Below are 24,068 nucleotides of genomic sequence, written 5' to 3' on the forward strand. Positions count from 1 at the left end.
GGGCCTGTGTCAGCAGATAACGCAGACCGGCTGGAATGTTTCACGTAGGTAGGCAGAGCGTTCCAGTCGTAAATAGGACATTGTGTTGGTGACTGTGAAGTTAAGATGCTGTACACAGTTTCCCCTGAGGAATACGCCGATATGGTGTTTCTTTGGGTGTATGTGATGGAAATGCGAGAGCCGCTGCTGCCGAATATCACCGGCGTTATCCTAATCGCAGGATTCCGAATCCTAAATCCATTAGCAGTACATTCAATACATTAAGATAAACTGGTTCTCTCCCCAGCGTTCTTATACAATGCAAATGAAATCCTCAACATGAATTGTGCAAAGAATGAAACATTCTTGATGCTGTAGAGCGCAGTCCACTTGCCAGTATAAGACGTCTAGCTCGGCTGTTTGGTGTTCCTCAGTCCGTGGCGCGGAGGGCTCTTCATGAGAACAGGCTGCACCCTTATCATTTACAGCAAGTACAACACCTACAACCAGGAGACCGTGCTCTTTGTCTGCAGTTCTGCAACTGGTTAAATGGAAATCGGCAGTTGTATCGCTTGATAATGTTCTGCGATGAGGCGCAGTTTACATGGGACGGGGTCAACAACAGTCACAACTTACATGTTTGGGCAGACATTAATCCCTGTGCCACGATAGAATCGAATTTTCAACACCAATTCAGTGTCAATGTCTGTTGTGGTGTTCTGTATGATCAGCTAATTGGGCCATTCATTTTTCCTGGCCACTTAACTGGTGAGATTTTCCTCCACTTCTTAGAAGAAGAATTACCACAGTTACTTGAAGATGTTCCCCTGGCAACAAGACGCCGGATGTACTTTCAGCATGATGGGGCACCTCACTTCTCCCGCGCAGTAGCAGCTCACTTGGATCAGCATTTTCCACAGCGGTGGGTTGGTCGCGGAGGCTGTAACGCCTGGCCTCCCAGATCGCCAGATCTAACACCGTTGGATTATTGCATTTGGGGCTGGATGAAGGACATTGGGTATCAGGTAAAGGTACAAACACGTGAAGCGTTGCTTGAACGTATTCTGAACACGTTGATGACAATAAGGAACAAACGTGTGGAACTGCAAAATGCTACAAGCGCGGTTCATACCCATACGACGTGTTGTGTTGAGGTGCAGGGAGACATTTTTGAAAATCTTATGTAAATCCAGTCGTTTTCTAAAGCACTACAGTTTAAAGGAAACAGATTGATAGAAGGGTGTGATATGCAACCATTGGTATATTTACAGAATGGGATGCTGAAAATAATGCAATTTTGTAACATAAAATCGATGAAAAATGTTGCACAATGCAAAATTAAGAAATTGAAAAAAAATTGGTTTTATAATGCTTATTTCCTAAAACATTGATTTAAAAAGTGTTTGAATTGTATTTCTAACTTGTTTTGACTGAAATTCGAAGAAAAAAGATTTTTTGCCAGTTTTCAAATTACTGTATCTCTTTAATTATGAGTTGGATACCATTAGTATATTAAAATTTTTTGTTCCAAATTTCGTCAGGAATGCCCTCCCTAAGTGGCAATAAAACTTCGTGAATCACCCTGTATGGTATATGGTCAAGGAATCGGTTATAGGCAAAATCTTGAAAGAGGGATGTACTGACAAAGAAAAATTGATGACCTCAGTGCCCACTTGGAAAGAAGCCCATATAAGTTATGTTTTTTGACTCTTCAGTGTGGATAGACAAAAAGCACAGCTGATGCAGGTACAAAGTTACTTAAGTTACATCCTTACAAAACTGAAGTTTTTTGTCTCCAGACTGCAAAACAAGAATTAGATGCTGCAGGTAGTTTCATGAATCAGTATTCAGTGGACTTATTGACGCAGAACTAGTTTCATTCTGATGAGGCATGACTCACTCTAAGTGGTTACATAAATAGCCAATGTAACAAATATAGGAACACAGAAAATCCTCATGCTCTTCATGAAGTGGCATTGCATGGTGTAAAACTTTGTGTTTTCTGTACAGTTAATGTGTGGACAGTATTGAACCTTTGATTTTCCTTGAAACAGTAAATTCCAGCTGCTATGCAAGTTTGATTGTCACCATGTTCAGTCAGCTGACTGATGAAGAAATATTGTACAAACATTGTATCCAAGGTGGTACAGAAGCATACACTGCAAATAGTTGTATGAGTGCATTATATGAAATCTTCAATAAGTAAGTCCTAAGTCAATGGTTGTGGCCTCTGTGATCACTGAATTCAAATCCATATGACTTTTATATGTGTGGCAAGGTGACAGAAAATATATGTGTGAACAATCTGCACCCTTTGGAAGAACTTCAAGGCAATACCATGATACCTGTGCAGCAAGTATGACATGTACTGTATCTGGAAACATGTTTCCGTTGTGTTAAGCATGCTTAGAAGCAAAGGGTCATCATTTTGAGACCTTTATATAGACTAAGCAAGTTAAACTACAGCAGAAAAGCAGACAGTGAATTATGAGCTGTTATGGGGGTAGGTTTGCTATAATCTCCTAGATAGCCCTGCATGTCCGTTTGGGCACTGACCTACAATTAAAAAAATGGCATGTAATCTCCTAACAGTACCAGGTGATTAGTGTAAATATAATATGCTAAATTGCTTATTTTGTGTGTCTTACATCCAAATATCTTTTCAAATCCCTTGTCTTCAAACATGTGTAGTGTAATTCTGTATTTCAGCATCCTGTTGCAATCGTTTAACTTAATGTCCATGTATTTATCGTCTGTCAATATTGCAACACTTGTTTATTGACTACTTAATCTTAATTTAACATTTTATACACTTTGACACAACATGTTTGGCCCCAAATGGCCATCTTCAGGTGTCCTGATATGTTACAAATATTTTATTAAATTATGTTAAAACTGCTACACTGTGTTAGTCCATGTTAAAATCACATGCTGTAGTTCTCTTTTCAAGGTAAAGCAAGATAAAATCCATTCAGATTTCTATTTCACCTCACTGGGGTTGACGTCCATTGTTCATAAATGTATGCCTGTCCCANTTTCTAATTTATTTTATTTTGACTGAAATTCGAAGAAAAAAGATTTTTCGCCAGTTTTCAAATTACTGTATCTCTTTAATTATGAGTTGGATACCATTAGTATATTAACATTTTTTGTTCCAAATTACCTCAAGAATTCCATCCCTAAGTGGGGGTAAAACTTCGTGAATCACTCTGTATTTATATTCTTTTTCAGGTGACTTGTTCGTGTTAGTATTCAGTATGGACAGCCGGGAATCTTTCGAAGAAGTAGTACGCTTGCGCGAGCAAATTCTGGAGACCAAGTTAAGCGCATGTGCATCAGCAAATAGTTCAGGCAGCGGACGCAAGAAGGCACCTCTGCCAAGAGTACCAATGGTCATTGTTGGAAATAAGTGTGACAAGGATATGAGGTAAGGACATTACAGTTAATTAAATATTTGTTTTCAAAAACATTTATGGAGGCTCAAGAAGCAAGGAGCGTTTTAAAATATTTGGTTTGTTGTTTCCTTTTATTGCAAATTATTTTTTTCGGAGAAAATGGAATAATATTTTGAGGTGGTGATATCACCAAAAAGAGCGGATTTAGATGAGAATCTGAGTTTTGGTGTCCATCATTCCATAAGGAAAGAGAAGAATATATTATACTGTTCACGCACTGGTTCGAACTAATGGACAAACTTAATGAAACTCGGCATGAAGTGCATGACATCGAAGACAATTCTACAGGTGTACTTCTAATTCAATGCCATCGCAGTAGAAACAGAATGACCATGTGATACAGAATGTTCAGATTCATAGTTTAGTTATAACTGTGATAAGGGAGAAATGTACACTTCGTCAAGATCGTAAAGACAGAACGGGCGCCGCGAAATGTAATGTGACGACATGTCTGAAGAACCACTCAGGCCAAGGCAAGTTGATATGCTACAGAATTTATACCAAGAGCTGTTTCAAGTTATCAGGGCAGTACAGAAGTTTTATATTGTGACCGCCTCTGTGGTCTAGTGGTCAGAGTTCCTGGCTATAGATACAGAGGTCCCGGTCTTGATTCCCGGCGCTACTAAATTTTCTGAGAAGTAGTTGATCTGTCCACTCGGCCTCGTGAGGATAATTTAAGTGCTGTTTCAAGCGTCTCCGGCCTAGAAAACCGAGATTAACGGCTGTGGGGACTCCTTGCGCTGACCACGCGACACCCTCTATCCTCTAAAATTGGCACTAATTCGCTTAGTGGGGGCGGGGGGAAGGGGTGGAGTCCAACTGGGTCCACTCGGCACGGCGGCCACTTATTGGCCTATTGTAGCCTGCCCCCGGTAATTATGATGCTGGAGAATTTGGTGGAATGAAGATTGGCAGGGAAACCGAAGTACTTGGAGAAAACCCGCCCCAGCTCCACTTTGTCCACCACAAATCCCACTTGAAGCCAGCGACTAACNGTGGTAGGAAGCCAGCGACTAACCGCTAGAGCTATGGCGCGGCCAAGTTGGCACTAACTTCGCCGACAAGCGGCGGTCGCTCGGTCGGTATAGTTCGCTTGTGGACTACAGACCACGGATTTCGTTTGCCTTTATTTTTTTTTTGTTTTGTTATAAGTATGACCATTTGTTTGTTCTTGGTCAGTTGTCTTACTGCGCTGTTAATGTCTCAACTACTATATAGGATCGATGGGTAGGATGACAGATGAACTAAAAAGGAAGCGGTCCAGGCCTAATTGAAGTATTATGTGTCGTTTGCCTAGAGGAACTGAGAAAGACATGGATAACTTCAGTCTCTGCAGTCGGCGTCGTTTCCGAGACTGGAACCAAGTCCTTCCCCAGTACTAGTCTAAACCCCTACGGCTACGCCAGCCTCATCGATATTATAGTGTCACGTTTTAGGGGGTGATTATAGACGGAGTTTGAAGTGGTGACTGGATTTATTGACCACTTATACACACGACTCGTGACTACCAGTAATTACGGCGCCACCGCTAATCTCCACAACTCATAAATCACAACAGCACCCGCTAAGCCTTATTACAGCCTGCTAAGATTTCACCAGATGTTCCCTGGCAACGGCTTTAACAGTGAAGATACTTCAGCTTCAAGAGCTCAAGTCCTTTCTTCACATACTCCAGCACAGAGGGGCACGCGGTAGCGTAGTTGGTTGAGATACTATACTACAAGCCGGGAGGTCGCGGATTCTAATCCAGATAAATTGGATTTTTTCAATGTACCAAATTCTTCCAGCCACACGGCCTGAGGTCGACTGAGGTCGGCCGGCACGTAAGGCTGACAGCCTCACCGCCATCTGTGAGCCGATTATCTACAGAAAATATGGGCGCCTCAACGTCTCACAACCCTATGGGCCTTCACGGCCTGTTATAGAGATAACTTTACCTCCCGTAAAGAACTCAACTGAAATATCCAACTAAATTTATCCCTTGCTTATAACAATTCGGGACGGGTCACATAGAAAAAAACCATTTCCATAGTTGTAGTCCAACTGTTGCAGTATTAAGGATCTACTGCCTACAAAAATAAATATATTTACCAAGCCGTTTCCTAGAAACGGTCGTTGTTTACAGAGCAACTGCTTGGCAACTGGTCTATACGCCACAGTAATGTTTCTTACGAGTAATAATATGACAGACGTAAATGAAGGCCCCAGTGCGGTAGAAGAACGAACAGTATTGAGTACGTGTGCTCACGAAGCGAGACAAAGGGACAACTATGCGTGAAATTAGTAATGAAATATATACCGGTACCATCGTGCACATAACAGTGGTACACATCCGGTATACTTCGCGCATGAGCGCGTGTGATATTTTAAATAGGAATATGGGAATTGTGTAAGTGCCCGTAATTAATTTAGATGTTATTTATATGGTGCGGTTGAGTACTCTCAGTTCGGTAGGAGATGAGATGGTTAAGAAACTGAACAATGCGACTCGCTTGCATGTGGTGAGGAATGAGGTTACGAGATACGGACTGTGGTATGGGACCCGTGACTCAAACAAGCATAGACGATGGAATATGTAGAATTCCAAAAAAAGGGGGGGGGGATATTGTCAGAGAGAAAGAAAAACAGACAATAGAACTACACCATGAAGTGCAAGGAGAAAATCTGGCTGAATAGGAATCTATTCTGAAATGCTCTATCAAGTGTTTACACCAGTGGGTTTCGACCCTGGGCCACGGTATATTGTTGAGTAATAGGGATGGCTTTGAGTGTCACAGAGCTCGTATTCTTCCTCACAAAATTTGAGAACTATATTGTCACACGTAGAGAGGTACACGTGACTAAAATAACGGATTCTAGTTCGGGTGATTGGATATATTAGCACTTCATTTACAATCCTTCTTAATTACAATTAACACAGCGCTATAGCTGATTTACACAATTCACAGTTCACCGTTGTACACGCACCTTGGCCTCCCCCTCCCTCCCCCTCTCGTCTCCTTTCGCCGAGGCAGTTACAGCAATAACAGTCCGGGAACTTTACGATACCACCTCGTACTTTCCGTGTATCTGGATTTCCTGCTGAAGATACTGGTGCTGTGAAGCTGGATGCTCTGTTCCTTCGCGACGGATTTGCCCTGATGTTCAAGACTTGTTTGCCCGTCGTGTTATTCAGCCTTCTTGTCAGGCCAGCAGTCTCTCTGGCCTATGTAATATTTACCATATTCAGATGGGAACTTGCATGCCTGTGTTGTCTTCAGTCTTCAATAAGAACAGAGTACAAGTTGCTTCGCTGTGGTATGTGCAACTGTGTTTCAGTGTGCCACAAAGTCTAAATGACTGAGGAAAAATGGGGTAGGTTAGACAGACTAGTGAATTATGAAACTTGATAATGTAGGGACATGTAGCTGGTTCTCTATGCTAAAGGTTTCAGGTTCGATATTCTTCAACAACCTTCCATTTCTGTCCACTCCAGAACAATAAGATCTAGGTGAACAGTAGGTGTATCAGGCTTCCATCGTGGTTAAGTTCTAAGTCCCTTCTTCCGGCCATGAAGTTCACTGTTATCTTATTGTTGGATGCAAAATGGAAACGGTGCTGCTCTCTATATGTGGTGGATTCATATCTTTACTTTTGATAGGTAGCCGAAGTAGTCAACGATCATACCTCGACTTACAGACCATAAGAAATTATTATGAAACTAGCTGTACCCGGCCACGCGTTGCTGTGGCTCAGTCGAACGAAATATTTCAATTCAAACGCAGATCAATTGACACAGCTCAATCCCACCGCCAGTTGCACTGAAAAACAAGGAAAACAGTTAAGAAAACGAAATGAAAAACAATGAAAAATAAACTATACTCACGAAACGAACGCTATGGTAAACGGCACAGCCCAATTCCAACGCAATGTCACACGAAATAATTAAATCAAAATGAAAATAAATCGAAACTGTTTATATTCGGCGGTAGCTATCCCAAGACTGACTCGTTCGGCGGTTACTTCCAGACGCTCTTCTGTATCCCTCGGCATCTGCCCCGAGACTGACTGTTCTTGTCCAAGCTGGACTATTTATACCTCGGCGGATGCTATACAATGAGCCTTCTGTTGTCTGTCACCGGGGAAACGCTGCCAGAGTCGAATCCAAAACTCTGAGTGCAAACTCAGGATTTCTGCTGTGATTTCACTCGGAATCTCTTGTGATACTTGTGACCTCGTGATACTCGAGACACTCGTGATACTGAACAGTCGCCGGAGCTACACTCTCTTATACATATAGCCAGCGTTCGGACGGGATAGGGAATACCTTATGAAGAGTTAGTTTCATCTGTTGCTTAGGAAATGCTAGTACAGAACACCTTGTAGAAGTGTTTGGTTTCATCCGTTATTACGCAACGGAACCTCTTATGCTCTCATCTCCGGGGAAACGCATTTGTTGTTTCGGCAATTCCTATGCAACGGCACACTGTTATTGCGTTTCCATGGAAGTATACTTTCCGGTTTCATCCGCTGTTACGCAACGGAATCTCTTATCCTTTAATCTCCAGAGAAACGCGTTTGTTGTTTCGGCAATTCATATGCAACTGTTATTGCGTTTCCATGTAAGTATACTTTCCGGATTCACGCGTGGCCGGGTACAGCTAGTAGGTATATAAAAACACGCGCGCATTCGAATGCAACGTTGTATCAAAATTTCGAAGTAATCGGTGAAGAACTTTCGGAGATTTAAGACGACTAACAAACGAATATTTACATTTTTATTTATATAGATTCATGATATTTTGTAGGATTTGAGGTTATCAGAGCACTGGTTATGAAGAATTCTTTCTTATTGGATATAACACCCTGCAGTCCGCTAAAAGCCAAATGATATTTTTGGAGGAATATGTGGTTTCCTTCTTCAGGGTCGAAGAATAAACCAACCAAGAAGCGAACATGAAGCATGTAACAAGTAGCTCCGAAAGGCTAGTTGCCCTTCGACGGGCTACACGGCAATATATCTCGGAAGATAGAACTCTTAATGAGTTGATGACTCGGAGAATGTTTGTTCCTCACGCTGTCATGTTCTGACCTGCTGTGCCGCAGGAGACGGGAAATGAGGAGCGTGTCAGTCCTTCCAGCACTAAGTTGCACATTTCCCTAGCGCCTAATTCTGATCTAAATGGGCAGCTGCCCATGTTTCCAGTACTAGATATGAAACTCTCCCCCCCCCTCCCCTTCTGCGGTCAAAGTCAGTTGTAAGGAAAATCTCGTTCTGAAAGGAAAACAGGCGAGACGAAACTCCCTTAGGAATCATTTGATGGGAATTCTGTGATGTATTTCCTAATGCGACCGAGTTCCAGACAACATGGACATTAAACATCTTCTAATAAAAATGAAGCACCAACTTACTCCTTTTCCTTTTCTTCTTCTTCAGTAACATACAATATACTCAGAATTACTGGGTTTCCGGGATTGTTTATCGTCCGGTATTAAAAAACTAGAAAACACAACGTCTCGGGAACTGGATCTCTTTCTGTCCTCAGGTGAGTTTGGTAGACCTCCTCTGTGGTCTAGTGGTCAGAGTTCCTGGCTACAGATCCAGAGGTCTGGGTTCGATACCCGGCGTTACCAGGTTTTCTGAGAAGTAGTGGGTCTGGAACGGGGCCCACTCAGCCTCGTGTGGATAATTGAGGAGCTATTTCAAGGAAATAGCGGCTCCGGTGTAGAAAACCGAAATTAACGGCCGTGGGGAATCGTTGCGCTGACCACGCGACATCCTCCATCCGCTAAAGTTGGCACTAATTTCGCCGACAAGCGGCGGTCGCTCCGTCGGTGTAGTTCGCTTGCGGACTACATGCCACGGAGTTTGTTAGGTGAGGGTGCTGACACTCTGTTGGGTCCCTGAGAAAGAGTTAATCTCAATCAATGTAGTCCTTTCTAAGGGCTCCAGCAGATCCCTCACATGAGGAGGGAAACTGATCCAGTTTCCCAAACGTTGCGTTTTCTGTTATTTAGAATACCGGACGATAGACGAATTCTGAAAACCCTATATTCCTTTTGCGCGCGCTACAGTTCCAATTTGGGCCTTGGCCTACATCCATGAAACTCTACGTTTCACTTCGGTTTGCTAGATTTTAGTCATTCTGTAGGACTCCTTGGGCGGGTGATCAGCTCGTCGCAAGGCCTCTACATGTACACAACCACAGAAAAACGTACATACAGTCACAAACACTGTACACGCATGCCCTGAGTGGGGTTCTAACCCACGATCCCGGCTTCCGAGCGAGCGAAGACAGTGCATGCCTTAGACCGGCCATGTCAAACATGCGGCCCCCATAGCCACAAAGTGGGGCCCCTCAACTTTTAGAGCTAATTGATAGTAATATCAATATTAAAATTTTAGTAGAAATATTTTTTGCAAAGACAATTTCCCAACAGACCAGAAGACAAGAAGTCTCACGCAGACATAAATTAGCAGGCTGCAGGAAAAGTGATTCTGAGAATTGCAGAAGGGTTTGTCCAACTAACGGTCTCTAAAATTCGTGAAGGACAAACTGTTGTATTTCAGAAGGTTAATGCACTAAAATCCGCACAGCCTCACCACACCAAGTATTTCCAAGAATCCCTTTTGGAGGCGTAGTAAGAATGCAAGGAGGGTGGCAACTGACAGACAAGTGCAAGGGATTTCTACCTTCAAAACTAGCTTGCAATCCCCAGTCATTGTCTAATTGGCTGCTAGCAAACTTCGTCATTCAATTCATTTCCACACAGCGACAGGTGCTGATGTTACCTTGTGATGAACGTATAAAGGTTATAATTAAACATTAACAATGTCGCTTTCAAAAAAATCAAGTAGCCAAAAAAGAACTATTGAAAGTGAGCGCCGTGTTTTTCAAGAAAAATTGGAAATCGCTTAACTTTGTTGTGAAGTAGAAGGTAAAATTACATGTTTGATTTGTGGGCAAAATATAAGTGTTCCAAAAGAGTACAATGTAAGACGGCATTACGAAACCCATCGTGAAAAATACGACCAATATAAAGAAAAGTCAAGGGAAGATAAATTAAGGGATTTTAAGGCTGCACTCGTCAAGCAACAGTCTTTGTTTACGAACGTGAAACGAGACAATGAAGCCGTTGTTAAAGCAAGCTATGTAATTGCAGAACTTATAGCAAAGAATTCTAAATGTTTTAGCGAAAATAAATTTGTAAAAGAGTGTCTTGTAAAAACCGCAGGAATTCTATGTCCCGATAAGGTTCAAATTTTCAAAAACATTTCCTTGTCACGAAACACTGTTGCCGAAAGAGTTGTTGATATTGCGACTAATTTAAATGAACAGTTGTTGGCAAAAGTTAAAAGATTCATGGCATTTTCTATTGCAGTTGATGAAAGTGCAGATGTTAGTGGTGTGGCACAATTAGCTGTGTTTATCCGGGCCTGTGATACCGACTTAATTATAACTGAGGAGTTACTAGACATAATTTCTCTTAAAACACAACAACTGGTGAGGATATCTTTAACGAAGTGTATGGGCTCTTAGAAAAGTACAACCTTCCGTTATCGAAACTTGTGTGTGTAGCAACTGATGGGGCTCCTTCTACGACGGGGAAACAGAATGGAATTGTTGCTAAGTTAATGGCCAAGCAGAAAGAAGTCTGTCCTAGTTGTAAGTTTCACCATGTTCACTGCATCATTCACCAAGAAGTTCTGTGCTCAAAAATCATAAAAACGAATCATGTGTTGCAATTTGTGAAGAAAGTAGTAAATTTTATTCGATCTCGGGGACTGAATCAACGTCAGTTTTCTTCTTTACTTAGTGACATTGGATGTGAATTTGAGAGTCTACCGTACTATGCAGAAGTTCGCTGGCTTTCGTGTTATAGTGTTTTAAAGCGCTTTTGGCTTCTTCGAGAAGAAATTAAGAGTTTTTTGGAAATGAAAGGCGAATCACCCGACAAACTTTGTGACGATAATTGGGTTCAGGATTTGGCCTTTATGGTGGACATTACCTGGCATTTAAATGACTTAAATTTAAAGCTACAAGGGAAAAGACAGCTTGTAGTTTCATTGTATGACAGTATTAAGGCTTTTAAATTAAAGCTCAAACTTTGGGAAGGACAGATGAAGAATGGCAACTTAATTCATTTTCCTACCTGCCAGGATTTTAAAATTCCCACAGTAATTCTGATTTTACCAGTTATGTTTCCCAAATAAAGGACTTAATTAATGACTTTGAAAATAGGTTTAAAGATTTCAAATCGTGCGAGAACGATTTCTCTTTGTTTACTGCTCCATTCTCATTCGATATTCAGAAGGCAAATAGTGACATTCAAATGGAACTGATTGAAGTGCAGTGTGATTCAATACTGAAAGACAAATATAATGAAATAGGTATCCCTCAATTTTTTTTTCTTATTTTCCAAGCCGTACTCTAAAATGCGCCAGTTTGCTGCGAGAATATTTGGCCATGTTTGGTTCCACCTACCTCTGTGAACAGTTATTTTCGCTTGTGAAGGCAACCAAAACCACGCACAGATCAAGGCTCACAGCAGAACATTTGTCTTCCATCCTAAAAATAGCATCTTCACAGAGTCAAGTAGCTGACATAACTCTCTTGTGTCCCGGAAAAGATGCCAGTTCTCAAGTACAAACCAGTAATGTAAGTAGTTTAATAAATGTTCATTTGCTTATGTAGCAATTTTTATTGTTTATGTAGTTTCTCATCAATCATCACCATTCGAATATTTCAAGAAAAACACACTGACTGACTACGTTGAATTAATAACAAACCGAATAAACATGCGACTTAATAGACAAAAAACATTGAACTGCTACTTTAATTCACTCATGAATAATATTATTAACGATATTAAAGTGAAACAATATAGTTGTTGGTTTTTTGTCTTCAAAGTCAACAGTTTATGAAGTTCGACACATGTAATTTTGATGTTATTAATTCAATGTTTTGCCTTTTCTAACACAATTTCTTGTGTAATCTCTCTTTTTACATATTGAAAAATTGTTTGATACTTCTCAAAAATGACATTCTCTTGCTTTTTAAAACTGTAAGATATGTGACTTTAGGTAATTATACTGAAATTATTCCTAAATAATAAATAGAATTAAATTTCCTTATATCAAAATCTAATGTATATTTCTATTTTGAAGTGCGGCCCTGGACTATTATTTATAGGGCTGAGGTGGCCCTCTGTAGAAGTTGAGTTTGACATGCCTGCCTTAGACCTTTCGGCTACCGTGACCGGCGAAAGCCCTATATTACTGAATGTTATACACCTTCGTCAGAACCCTTTAGAATCCACTTGCGATGTAGTTGATAGCTATCCTGCTTCCTATTCGCCAAATCCTGGTTTGAATTTCGGTACTGGTTTCAATTCCTCCAGGGAAGTATTTGTGCCAGTGGCATGAAATAGCTCACCACTGCATCTTTTCAATATCTTCATCCCTGAATCCACAAATCGTGCTACAGCTGAGCGCTGCACAAGTTATACCTTAGTATGCGACCAAATTTCTCGAAAAACTCGTTAGGTGACACATTGACAAATGGATGTTGTGCTGTAGCGTCAAGAGCAGACTGAAGCTCGTATTTTCTTTCTATGCTTATGTCCTTTCTTCTCTCTTTGTGTCTATGTCATTTTTATTTTTGGTTTCTTTATTTGCTTCTCTATGTCGCTTTCTATCTGCCTTTGTTTCTATATGCACTCCTATTTAGATCCTGCCTAATGCTGACAGCTTTAACTTCATCACCTTCCCTGAAACAGCCATAGACTAAGTTTAAACCCGGCGTAATTTTCAAAAAACAAAATTTTCTCTGAAGTATGGACTAAATTTTTAAAAGCAGTTATTTCAACACCCACTGAGTAATAAACGGGTAGTCCCGCATTTGTTTATTTAAACTTTAATTTCCTCTGCTTTCTTTCATATTTCTTTCCAGTCCTGCATTTTATTGGATGACGTGTCGTTGCCGAAGTATGTCGCTTACACCCACGAATATCACGCACCAAAAGTCAAATCCTTTTTATTGCATACTGCTCTTCATAATGCACACCAAAGTTATGAATGCCCACGGAACAAACACGATACACTGGAAAAAGCACTGCTCTCTCGTTTGTGGTCAATGTTGTTGCACGTGTTATTGCTAGACAAGCCTGCCTCTGTGGTCTAGAGGTCAGAGTTCCTGGCTACAGATCCAGAGACACTAGCGGATTTTCTGAGAGGTAGTGGGTCTGGAACGGGGTCCACTCAGCCTCGTGAGGATATTTGAGGAGCTATTTCAAGGAAATAGGGGCTGCGGTCTAGAAATCCGAAGTTAACGGCCGTGGGGATTTTCGTTGCGCTGACGACGCGACACCCTCTGTCAGCTAAAGTTGGAACTAACTTCGCCGACAAGCGACAGTCGCTCGGTCGATATAGTTCGCTTGCGGACAACAGGCCACGGAGTTTGTTTTTTAGTGCTAGACAATTCATTACTATATTAATCCGTAGTTTCAGAGTTTTCGTCACACTGTTATATTACATTTTGTACACGAACAATTTTACAAGGAATTCTTGTTTTAAAAGTTTAATTAAATATGTGTAAAATACTATTTAGTAAAATTAACAAGCCATACCGCTTTTAAAGGTAAATCTATCTAGCTACAGACTCGGGGATCCACCCGCCCGATAACTGGGTTCATATAAATCCTTCAATATCAGTACATCCACCACATCGAAATACTCCTCTGAAGGTAATCGATATATTGGTCAGCGTTATGCGCGGGTATTAACAACCGCGTACAGGCAGTACTAGACTCTAGAGCATCTTGATCCGGAATTTCTAGAACGCAAAATATTTACAGGGCAATTGTTAAATAAAAAGCACTCCCCGACTCACAAATTCGAAAACAATAAAGCTCTCAAATTAGAATACGAATACGATAATAATGAACACCCCCTCCCTCCACGGATAATTGTTTTATAGAAGCTAATACCTCTCCATATGCTCCATCTCTCTCTCACTCCCCTTCTCCCCCTCCCCCGGTCACAATTGTGTTTCACTTTACGTTGGTTTTAATCCTCTTAGTGGGTTGGGGCGACAGTATGGGATCTCGGGGCGTCCTTGCCTTTGTTCCTGCATTCAGTGACCATTACTGAAAGATGAGATCAATAAAAGAACTCTTTCCCTCGTTTCAGAAGACGCTTCAACATCACAAGCATAAAATAATTTAATTTCTTTACAGGAGGCCATTTCATAATCGGCGTTAAAAGCTTCTATCTTCTTCATTTTCGTCAGCTAACTCAATTTTATAAGGATTAAAGTGTCATTTCTGATTTCAAGTACGTATCTTATATTATAATACAGATCATAATCACCTTTTCGTGTGAGTCGATAATCCCGGCGTTCTTAAATAGTCTACAGATCAATTAAGTCCATAATATTAAATACTTATAAAACAAAAAACAAACTCCGTGGCTTTAGTCCGAAAGCGAAATATGCCGACCGAGCGACCGCCCCTTGTCGGCGAAGTTAGTGCCAACTTTAACGGATAGTGCGTGTCGCGTGGTTAGCGCAACGGATCCCAAAGCCCGTTAACCTTTGTTTTCTAGGCCGGAGCCGCATCTTCCTTGAAATAACTCCTAAATTATCGTCATGAGGCTGAGTGGAACTCATTCCAGACCCACTACTTATCAGAAAACCTGGTAGGGCCGGGAATCGAACCCGGGACCTCTGTAGCAAGGAACTCTGACCACTAGACCACAGAGGCGGTCTAATATGAAATACTTACACTAACTAATTTTTTTGCAATCAAGCCTATTGATTTTGTGCTGCTCACACTAAAACCCGTTATTGGATGTAATTGTGTGGCGGTTTCACTCGTTTTACATTCTCAAAACCCTTCCCATAAGATCTGTTTTAATAATATAATCCAGTCTTTCTCATCTGGTTCCTCTACGGAATTCTTCTTTCTTCAGTAAGATCAACTTATTGGGCGTATCGTTACAGTATAAATTCATCTTGCACTCTGTCAGCTGCTGATGTTGCATAACACCGGAGCCGCGTATGCTAATTTGCAGTAGTTCAGTAGTTCGGACGTGGATTGGATGGCGCAGGTGTTCAGGTGCACGCTTTCCACACAGAAAATTTATATTATTAATTTTTTAATACAAAAATAATTCGCTAATATTTTTTCCCCCGAGCCACACTAAAGTTTCCAAGGAGCCTCGTTTGGCGCGTGAGTCGATGTTGGATCGCGTAAGGTATATAATACTGTCGAGTGAGCTGATTGTAGCCTGCGCGATTCGTTGATAAATGTTGTCCAGCTCTGCAGTCAAGAAATGGGGTAACTCAGTTCATATACGGACTACATTGCGGGCTGAATAACCCATGAGTCATGGTTCGATTACTTTCAAGTGCAAAATATTTCCCTCTCCTTCACTTTGCAGTGGTGGGTGGGGAATGCAAATCGAACACAAGAGAATCATTTTGGAGTGTGAATGTCCATACATGACGAAGAAATTGTTGTTCTGTGATTTAAATAAATTATTTTCTTTGTTTCAAATCTCATTTACAATATTAATCCATGTAATTACATTACTGGGGGCACGCGGTAGCGTAGTTGATTGAGGCACTACGCTACAAACCGGAAGGTCGCGGGTTCAATTCCCAATGAAGTCATTGGATTTCTCAATTGACGCAATCCTTCCAGCCACACTATGACCTTGGGATCGATTCAGGCTCTAACAGAAATTAGCACCAAGAACCTTCGTGGAGGTAAAGGGATACCGGTGCATAAGGCTGACAACCTCACCTCCATCTGTGAGCCGTCTGTCTAGAAACTGTACCTGTTTCCGTCCTCGAAGGATGGGGGGGGGGATACACCTTTTTTCCCCAAACTTTGTATTTTCCAGTTTCTAGGATATCTGGCGATGGACAAACTCCATGAACCCATTAATTCTGACACCCATTCCTTTAAGAAAAGGAAGACGCTCTTCTCGAATACACGGAGAAAGCGATCAGCAGTCACGATACCGTAAGAAGAAAGTGGCCCCAACTATAGCAGTTGTTGACAGAGTTTACCACACTGTTCCTTTTCCTGGGAATAACGGAGTTGCCTTTATGTTGTGCGGGTGTTAACTGGCCCATAGGCGCATACCCCGTTTCTTCACGTAACCATTCATATGGAAATGGACTTCATCACTAAACCATATGCTACGGGACACAGCTGAATTTTCCTCCGAACACATCTTAAAGTCACCATAGCAGTCAACTCTCCTCTTTTTATCGACATCACAGAGGGCTTGCTGAATTTGAATTTTGTATGGAAACAGTTCCACATATCCTAGATGCTTCAACGTTGAGTTGTCGAGAAAGACATTTCACATGTATACTGTAAATCTGCATCAACTTCTACTATTTTTTTAATTCGCTTAGTGGGGGGAGGAGTCCAACTGGGTCCACTTGGCACGGCGGCCACTAATTGGCCTATTGTAGCCTGATTCAGGTGATTATGATGGAGAATTTGGTGGAATGAAGATTGACAGGGGAAACCGAAGTACTCGGAGAAAAACCGCCCCATCACCACTTTGTCCACCACAAATCCCGCTTGAACAGAGCCGGGATCGAACCCGGGTCGCCGTGGTGAGAAGCCAGCGACTAACTGCTTAAGCTATGGCGCGGCCCAACTCCTACTTAATATGGTTAACGTTTTCTGGTCTTCTGACAGACCTTCTTTCTGACAGCAACCTTACTGTCGATCCCGATCCCCGTCGTATCGAACTTAGTAACTGAACTGTTTATTGCAGACCTGCTTGGTGCTGTTTCGCTCTCAATTCACCCTAAATTTTGATATCACTATCAATCTGATAAAATATCTTCTCGAGTACTTCTTCATCTTAGCTGTTTCAAGATATTGCCATCAGGGGCAGCACATTCTCCCAAGACTGCTAAACTCAAGGGGACGCCATGTACACTATAGCATTATTATACAATCGTCAACACAACAAATTCATAATAAATAAACCAATTATACTGGATTAACAATCGTTTGTTACGTATATTTGCTACACATTTCGATTGAGTTGTATCATCATCAGGCAATTTAAATGTACTGGACTCGTTATTGAATTGTATTTCTAATATGGATCCATATTAGTTATTATTAATACTATAAATATCCTACAATTCCTTAATTTCGTTATATTTTTTAACATTAGTCGTAAAGTGAAAAGTTTTTACACAGTTAAAAGTTGAAAGGTAACAATTTCTCTTTTATTTTTTATTTTAAAAATCTATGGTCCTGTATCATAGAGCAGAGGAGATTTGCTGGGAGTCTGCGTACTTTTTGAAATCGTTAAATAATAGATATTCTAATATGGTTCGATTTTGAGTGATGTATAGTTATATGGTATGGTGTAAATGGTTACCTACATATTACGTGGCGGTTTTCCGTATGTAATTGACGTTATGTTTTATTTTTCTTCTGAATGACGGTGGTAAAGTTATTCTGTAATGAGAATTGATGTGGTAGTGGGTTTTATGTGTTGTCTTATTTGTTATTTCCTCAATTTTTTAGGTTTCCTTTACTTACGTGTATTTTATATCGTGTCCTGTATAAGGGGTGCTCTATCTTCGTGCTATTAGACAGCGGTTGTTCCCATTCTGTGGTTATATTTGTACTGACTACTGTTTAATATCATGGTGGGTATGTTTCATATGTCATGTGATGTTCACAGAAGGGATGGTGTGTTTGGGAGTGTATATTATTTATTATTATGATGAATATAATTTCCTTAATAGATCGAATTTTGGGTTACTATTTGTATCTGCAAAAGTATCATTCATTTGTAATCTTTGTTTAATAAAATTATGTAAGTGGAACCGTTCAAGTGTATTTAGTGATTGGCCTTTCTTTTCAGTGTGCAGTATTTATGTTTGGTCGATTATGCCATATGCGTGTATTGTATTGAGTATATGTTGAGCGTATTTTGAGTTCTGCTTGTTTGTTTTTATGGCTTCGATGTGTTCTTTATATCGGACTTTAAACGTACGTCCTGTTTGTCCGACGTATTTGAGTGGGCGTTCATTGCATTTTAACTGGTACACTCCACTTTGGTATTACACGTATGTGTCTATTGTTATCTCTTTTGGTTTTAAATTGTTTCATATTGTATCAGTCGTTGTGAATGCTATTCTTATATTAGTGTTCTTGAATAGTTTTCTAATTAGTCTTGTATCTGGACTTTAGTAAACAGCACTAAACACACAAATGAAGTGAACGATACACTAAAAATATTATTTTTCATTGTTGTGTTACAACGAATCCCAATAAAGAATTTTACTAAAAAGGAACATTGAAACGGCCGCTATAAAATAGGATGAAAATATCCTACGAAGCTAATTAACAACAACAGCAGCAGCAATGTCCCTAAGGATACAAAGGAAAGGTGTACAGTGCAGTGGTCTCCCAAAACAATAAATATTGCCTGATGATGGCTCGTGTAGCCGAAACATTTAGGAATGACATCAAATGTACTTAGTTATTGACATTTAAAATATTTAGCAAACACTTTTAGTGAATTAAATATATTTTAGTATCTTTTAAGAAACCATTGACTTCGTTGCATTACAGAAGGAATACTATACAATTAAAATATGAACTTATATAAATGTATAAATTATTCTTTCGTTACGCTCTTTCATTTCAACAATAAATGTGTTGTTTTGCTTATTAATTGTTGTCTACATATCTATTTACCCTAGCTTAAATTTGGTTACGTTATATGTCTGTCATTCAAGTATGCCCCTGGGCGCGATCTAGGGGACTGAGCCACAGAACTAGCCCACAGGAGGCTGCCGACAGCAGAGCAAAACACTCAGGTCTCCGACAGGGCACTCTCTACAGGTTGTGTTCCATTTCCGTTGTACTCCTACACATATAAACAACTTATAGCGTGGGATTTGTTATTGTCATTAAGCAAATACATGTTACCATGGCAACGAACTGCCTAGTGTTAAGACGTTGTATAATCGCAAATTAGGTAGTGCGCGTCAAGAACAAGCATGCAGTCGTTTGTCTCTCATGTACTCTGTGAGCACTGATAATATATTTTTATATGTATTTGCGAAGGGTAGTATACTACATAAAGGAGGCGATTTACGATTTGGTATCTGTTGGTTTATTCGTGGGAGATGGTGTTAAATATTGGCCTCGATGTATCATTCGTTCACGTGTAGGACTGGAATTTAATACGGGAGACAGCAGGGAATGTTAATATTGCGAAAGTTTATTTAAAAAAATATGAGGGTACTGTCTTGTAGCTTAGTTCGGGAAAAAAACTGACGTTTCAGAGTAAGAAATCGCCTCTATCCTCAGACTAGGAGAGTAAGCCAATCAAGCAACCAACGAGCAGAGGTCAGCAAGGGGACTTTCCATTGAAATGTCATCGACCGTTGCATTAAATTAACTAAAGAATGAAAGTACAGAAGTATGTTGTTGCATTTCAGATCTCTGAATTCGAGCACCAGTGTGTGATATTTCTGAATGAGATATCACTTTCATGGCATAGGAAGAATTAAATATCTTCCCCAGAAAACAATTCGGAAGCCGTGACTAAAACGCGGATGGTTTGTTTTATTCATCTCAATAAAAGACGAACGTTGTTTTAGTATCACCCAGTTCTGTAGCCTTCTGTATCCGCGACCAAGGCAACTTATGGTAGGGAGCCAGGGTGTCGCGCGGTACACTGCAAGTGGAGCAAAACAAGAAAAGTCACTTTGCCGCCCCTCCGCCCAAAACACCTCACGTGATACATTAAAATAAACTCATTCGAATGTTGGGATTCGGGCACCAGAAGCATTTGTAACTCTTTACAAAAACCGACCTTCCGGGAGCGCTTTAGTTTCTAACATATACCGCCTAGACAACATTTGAATTCCGTTGGCCTGTCTTTTCGGATAAAGTAATAAGGGGACCAAAAGAAAGCAGGGAAAACCCGAAGCTCAGAATGAAGTAAATTATTAGAATTGAAATTTATTTCTCTGACCAATAAAATCATATTGATACTTCGTCAGATTACGCTAACATAGTACACGGACAGACAGCTGCAGGCGAGAGATGCAGGGAATTGTGGTTGGATCAGCTGTCAATAATCTTTCGTCAAATGTTGCGATTTTCGTGCAAAATATTTGTTCGGGAAAGCATCTTGAAACGTATGTTTTTCTATTTTCAATCTTACAGAAGCCCCTAGTAATAAATAACAAAGGATCACATAACACATTAATTACTATTAACTAATTTAAAATGAAGCTAATTGAATATCGAAGTCGCAAAAGTCTTTGTCTATAAGAACTCTAAAAATATGCCCAGATTCGAAAAATTAACCCTTTTCGTAATTTCATTTTACATTAGCTTTGTACCACATTACGTCACAATAACAGAAAATTACACTTGAGTAAGCTCTCTTGGTTATGGTATCTGTAATTCTTGAAAGGTACACGCAGAACACCACTGACAAATTTGCTGGCTTTGTTGATAAACAGAGTCAGAAGTTTTGAATGTTTAATTTATATAACACTCGATTTTATAAATCGTCGTGGCTAATGTTTGTTCTGTACCTACTGCAATTTACGTAGTATGATATATTTTTAAATATTAAACTGACATTTGATAAATCGTGAGGTCGTAATTGTAATATTATTTACGTAAGTATAAATGACTGGAAAAACAGAAAACGCTTTAATTCTTGAAGAGCTACACTATAATCATGTCATTTCGTCTAAAGTGACGAGGATTATTAAAATAAATTGTCTGTGGTAAGTTAAATTGCCCATTTATATTGCGCTGGAAGCCACTTTCAGGACGGTGTATTTGTCGAATATTCGCAGTAACGGTACGGCAAGACACAGATACGGAATCGTATTTGCTTCCTAAGAAATTAAGATATTAATACAAATAAATATTAAAAAAACTCCGTGTCCTGTAGTCCGCAAGCGAACTATACCGACCGAGCGACCGCCGCTTGTCGGCGAAGTTAGTGCCAACTTTTGTAGATAGAGGGTGTCGCGTGATCAGAGCAACGGATCCCCACAGCAGTTAATCTCAGTTTCCTAGACCGGAACCGCTATTTCCTTGAAATAGCTCCTCAAATATATTCACGAGGCTGAGTGGACCCCGTTCCGGAGCCACTACTTTTCAGAAAATCTGATAGCTCCGGTCAATTAATATGAATCATATGAAAATTGTCAGCAGAAGAAATGCAACAGTGTTAATGCTGTTAATTATGCATAGTCAGGTCCAGGCGATTCTCATATCCCGGGCCCCCACAGGAGTCCACCATCATCTGGCTCGTTGTATCAGAAGTATCAGCGAGCTATACTTCAGTCCACACAGAAGCCTGATGATATCTCTGAGTGGGTGTACATGTCTCAAAGAACACAAGCTTGAACGTCCTTCAGTATGACAAAGACATTTTAATGATGTGGAGAATGATTTAGCCAAAGAGTTACATGGTGTTGGACGGTGGCCCATGGTGTTATCTAACAGATCTGGAAGAATAATTGACCGTAATGATTACATGAAGCACGGCAGCTACATTCTGTTTGTCTGTTGGAAATCGGTGAATGACGTTTCTGGTATCGCTGTAGACTTTAATGAACATTTGCTGAATTTAAGTAACACGTCGTCATGGAATCCTGAAGCGCGGTTTCTTGTTGTAGTACAGCAAGATCGCGTATCTCACGATCCTGGTGTTTTAGTTAGAAATCTCTTGCAAGAACTTTGGAACTTTAAGGTAATAAACTCAGTAATACTGGTTCAGATTTGTGAGAGAGACGATCGTAAAGTACGCGAACGTTCATCCGAACTTTCGTCAACAAAGATTCTCCATCCGGAATATCAAGAATGTAATGATCATAAAAATAAGTGTCTCCCCTACCTGGTAACTGAATTTGGCGACTCCAACAAATGTGATAAGCCTATAGCGCTCAGTACGATAGGGAACAAGATAGCGGATTACACGTCTTTGAACAAGGCAGTGTTTGGATTATACACGTGGATTCCATATCACAGTCCGGACAGGTGTGCAGAAGTTCTGGATATTGCCGAACTAGATCTCTGGAGCTCAGAAGGACACGGTGGCTTTATTTATAACTATCCCCTGTTTCCGCCAAAAATATTTAATGATCTGCAGGGATGTCCAATATTCATACTGGCAGCTGAATACCCTCCCTTCATTATATTTCTACAACATGATGCACGCAACACATCGAAGAAATTAGTTTTCCAAGAGGGACCTGTAATGCGGTTGCTGAAGACAGTGTCAAGTAAAATGAATATGACAGAGAACATTACGGGCGTGGAAAACGACAGGGTGTTCCCGGAACTATTTACGAAAATAAAAGACGGAAAGTTTGACGTACTTTTCTCTCCTCTTTCACTTCTTCATTTTGGTAAGACATTTCTAGACGAAACGTATGTCTTATACCAGAAGAGAGGAAGATTCGTTGTTCCTTGTGGACAGACTTTTTCTAGATGGAATAGTGTAATTAGAGTGTTCTCACCAGATCTATGGTTGACTGTTTTTCTCTCTATGTTAATAGCCTGTATTTTGATGTTGTGCCTCACAGTTTGTCTGAATAAATTTTCACAGTCAGAATATCAGGTGTATCAGACCTTGTCGAGCTGTTTGATCAGCATATGGGCTGTTTTGTTGGGCTTGTCTGTATCGGTGATGCCTCGATCAGATACCTTTCGTGTATTCTTCTCAACATGGCTCCTTTACTGCCTTGCTGTTAACACAGTGTTTCAAGCCTTCCTGACAACTTTCCTCATCAACCCCGGGCGAGAACGTCACATCGAAAGCATACAAGAGCTCCTAAATTCGGGCTTACCTTATGGTTTTGATCCACAGTGTGATAAAACTTTTAATGACACAGAAGAGAGTGTGATGAGGACCATTTTGAAGCATCGCATACCTTGTTCGCCATACACGACGTGCATGGACTGGGTCGCATACCATCGGAATTTCTCAACTCCTTCGACTGATAATATTGTTGATTACTTCATCACTACTAAGTACGTGGATTACCAAGGTACACCTCTTCTGTGTGCTCTCAAAGAAGAATTTTATTCATCTAATAACGTAATACACATATTGAAAGGCAACCCTCTCTTTCAACGTGTAAATGAAATAGTTGGCAGAATTGTAGAGTCTGGTATATTCAATCAGTGGACAAAGGAACTTTTCGATACGCTGAAGCTGAAGAAAGGTGTTATTTCGCTTCGAACTCTGCAGGATGAATACTACAACCTGAATTTGGAGCATATGCAGTCTGCCTTCTGGGTTCTCTTTGTGGGGTTGGCGATGGGAACCGCTGTGTTTGTGGTACAGCTGTGTCTCCCTCACCGATTACTTCAGTCAGGTAAATACATTAACAATTTAAATTTTACCAATAGCCCGAAGCGGATATTATGTGCTGTAATTTAATAGCTTAAACTTCGCAGACAGCCTACGTTTCAGAGGTAAGTATCGGTTCTACCTTCAGGGGTGAAGAGTAAGCCAAGCAAGAGGTCGCGCCATAGCTCAAGCGGTTATTCGCTGGCTTCCCACCGCGGCGGCCCGGGTTTGATCCCGGGTCTGGTCTAGTGGGATTTGTGGTG

The 24,068-nt window shown here is 40.6% G+C and overlaps 1 protein-coding gene across 1 annotated transcript in view; it reads left to right on the forward strand.

Moving 5' to 3' along the window:
• LOC111866415 (GTP-binding protein Rhes) overlaps nucleotides 1-24,068 on the forward strand; it is a 170,158-nt gene that overhangs the window by 125,355 nt on the left and 20,735 nt on the right. The window contains exon 5 of the mRNA XM_023855339.2: nucleotides 3,211-3,406. Coding sequence (XP_023711107.1) covers nucleotides 3,211-3,406 — 196 coding nt within the window. The remainder of the gene's footprint in view (nucleotides 1-3,210; nucleotides 3,407-24,068) is intronic.

This window comes from Cryptotermes secundus, unplaced genomic scaffold (assembly GCF_002891405.2).
Source record: "Cryptotermes secundus unplaced genomic scaffold, Csec_1.0 scaffold130, whole genome shotgun sequence".
Taxonomy (NCBI): domain Eukaryota; kingdom Metazoa; phylum Arthropoda; class Insecta; order Blattodea; family Kalotermitidae; genus Cryptotermes; species Cryptotermes secundus.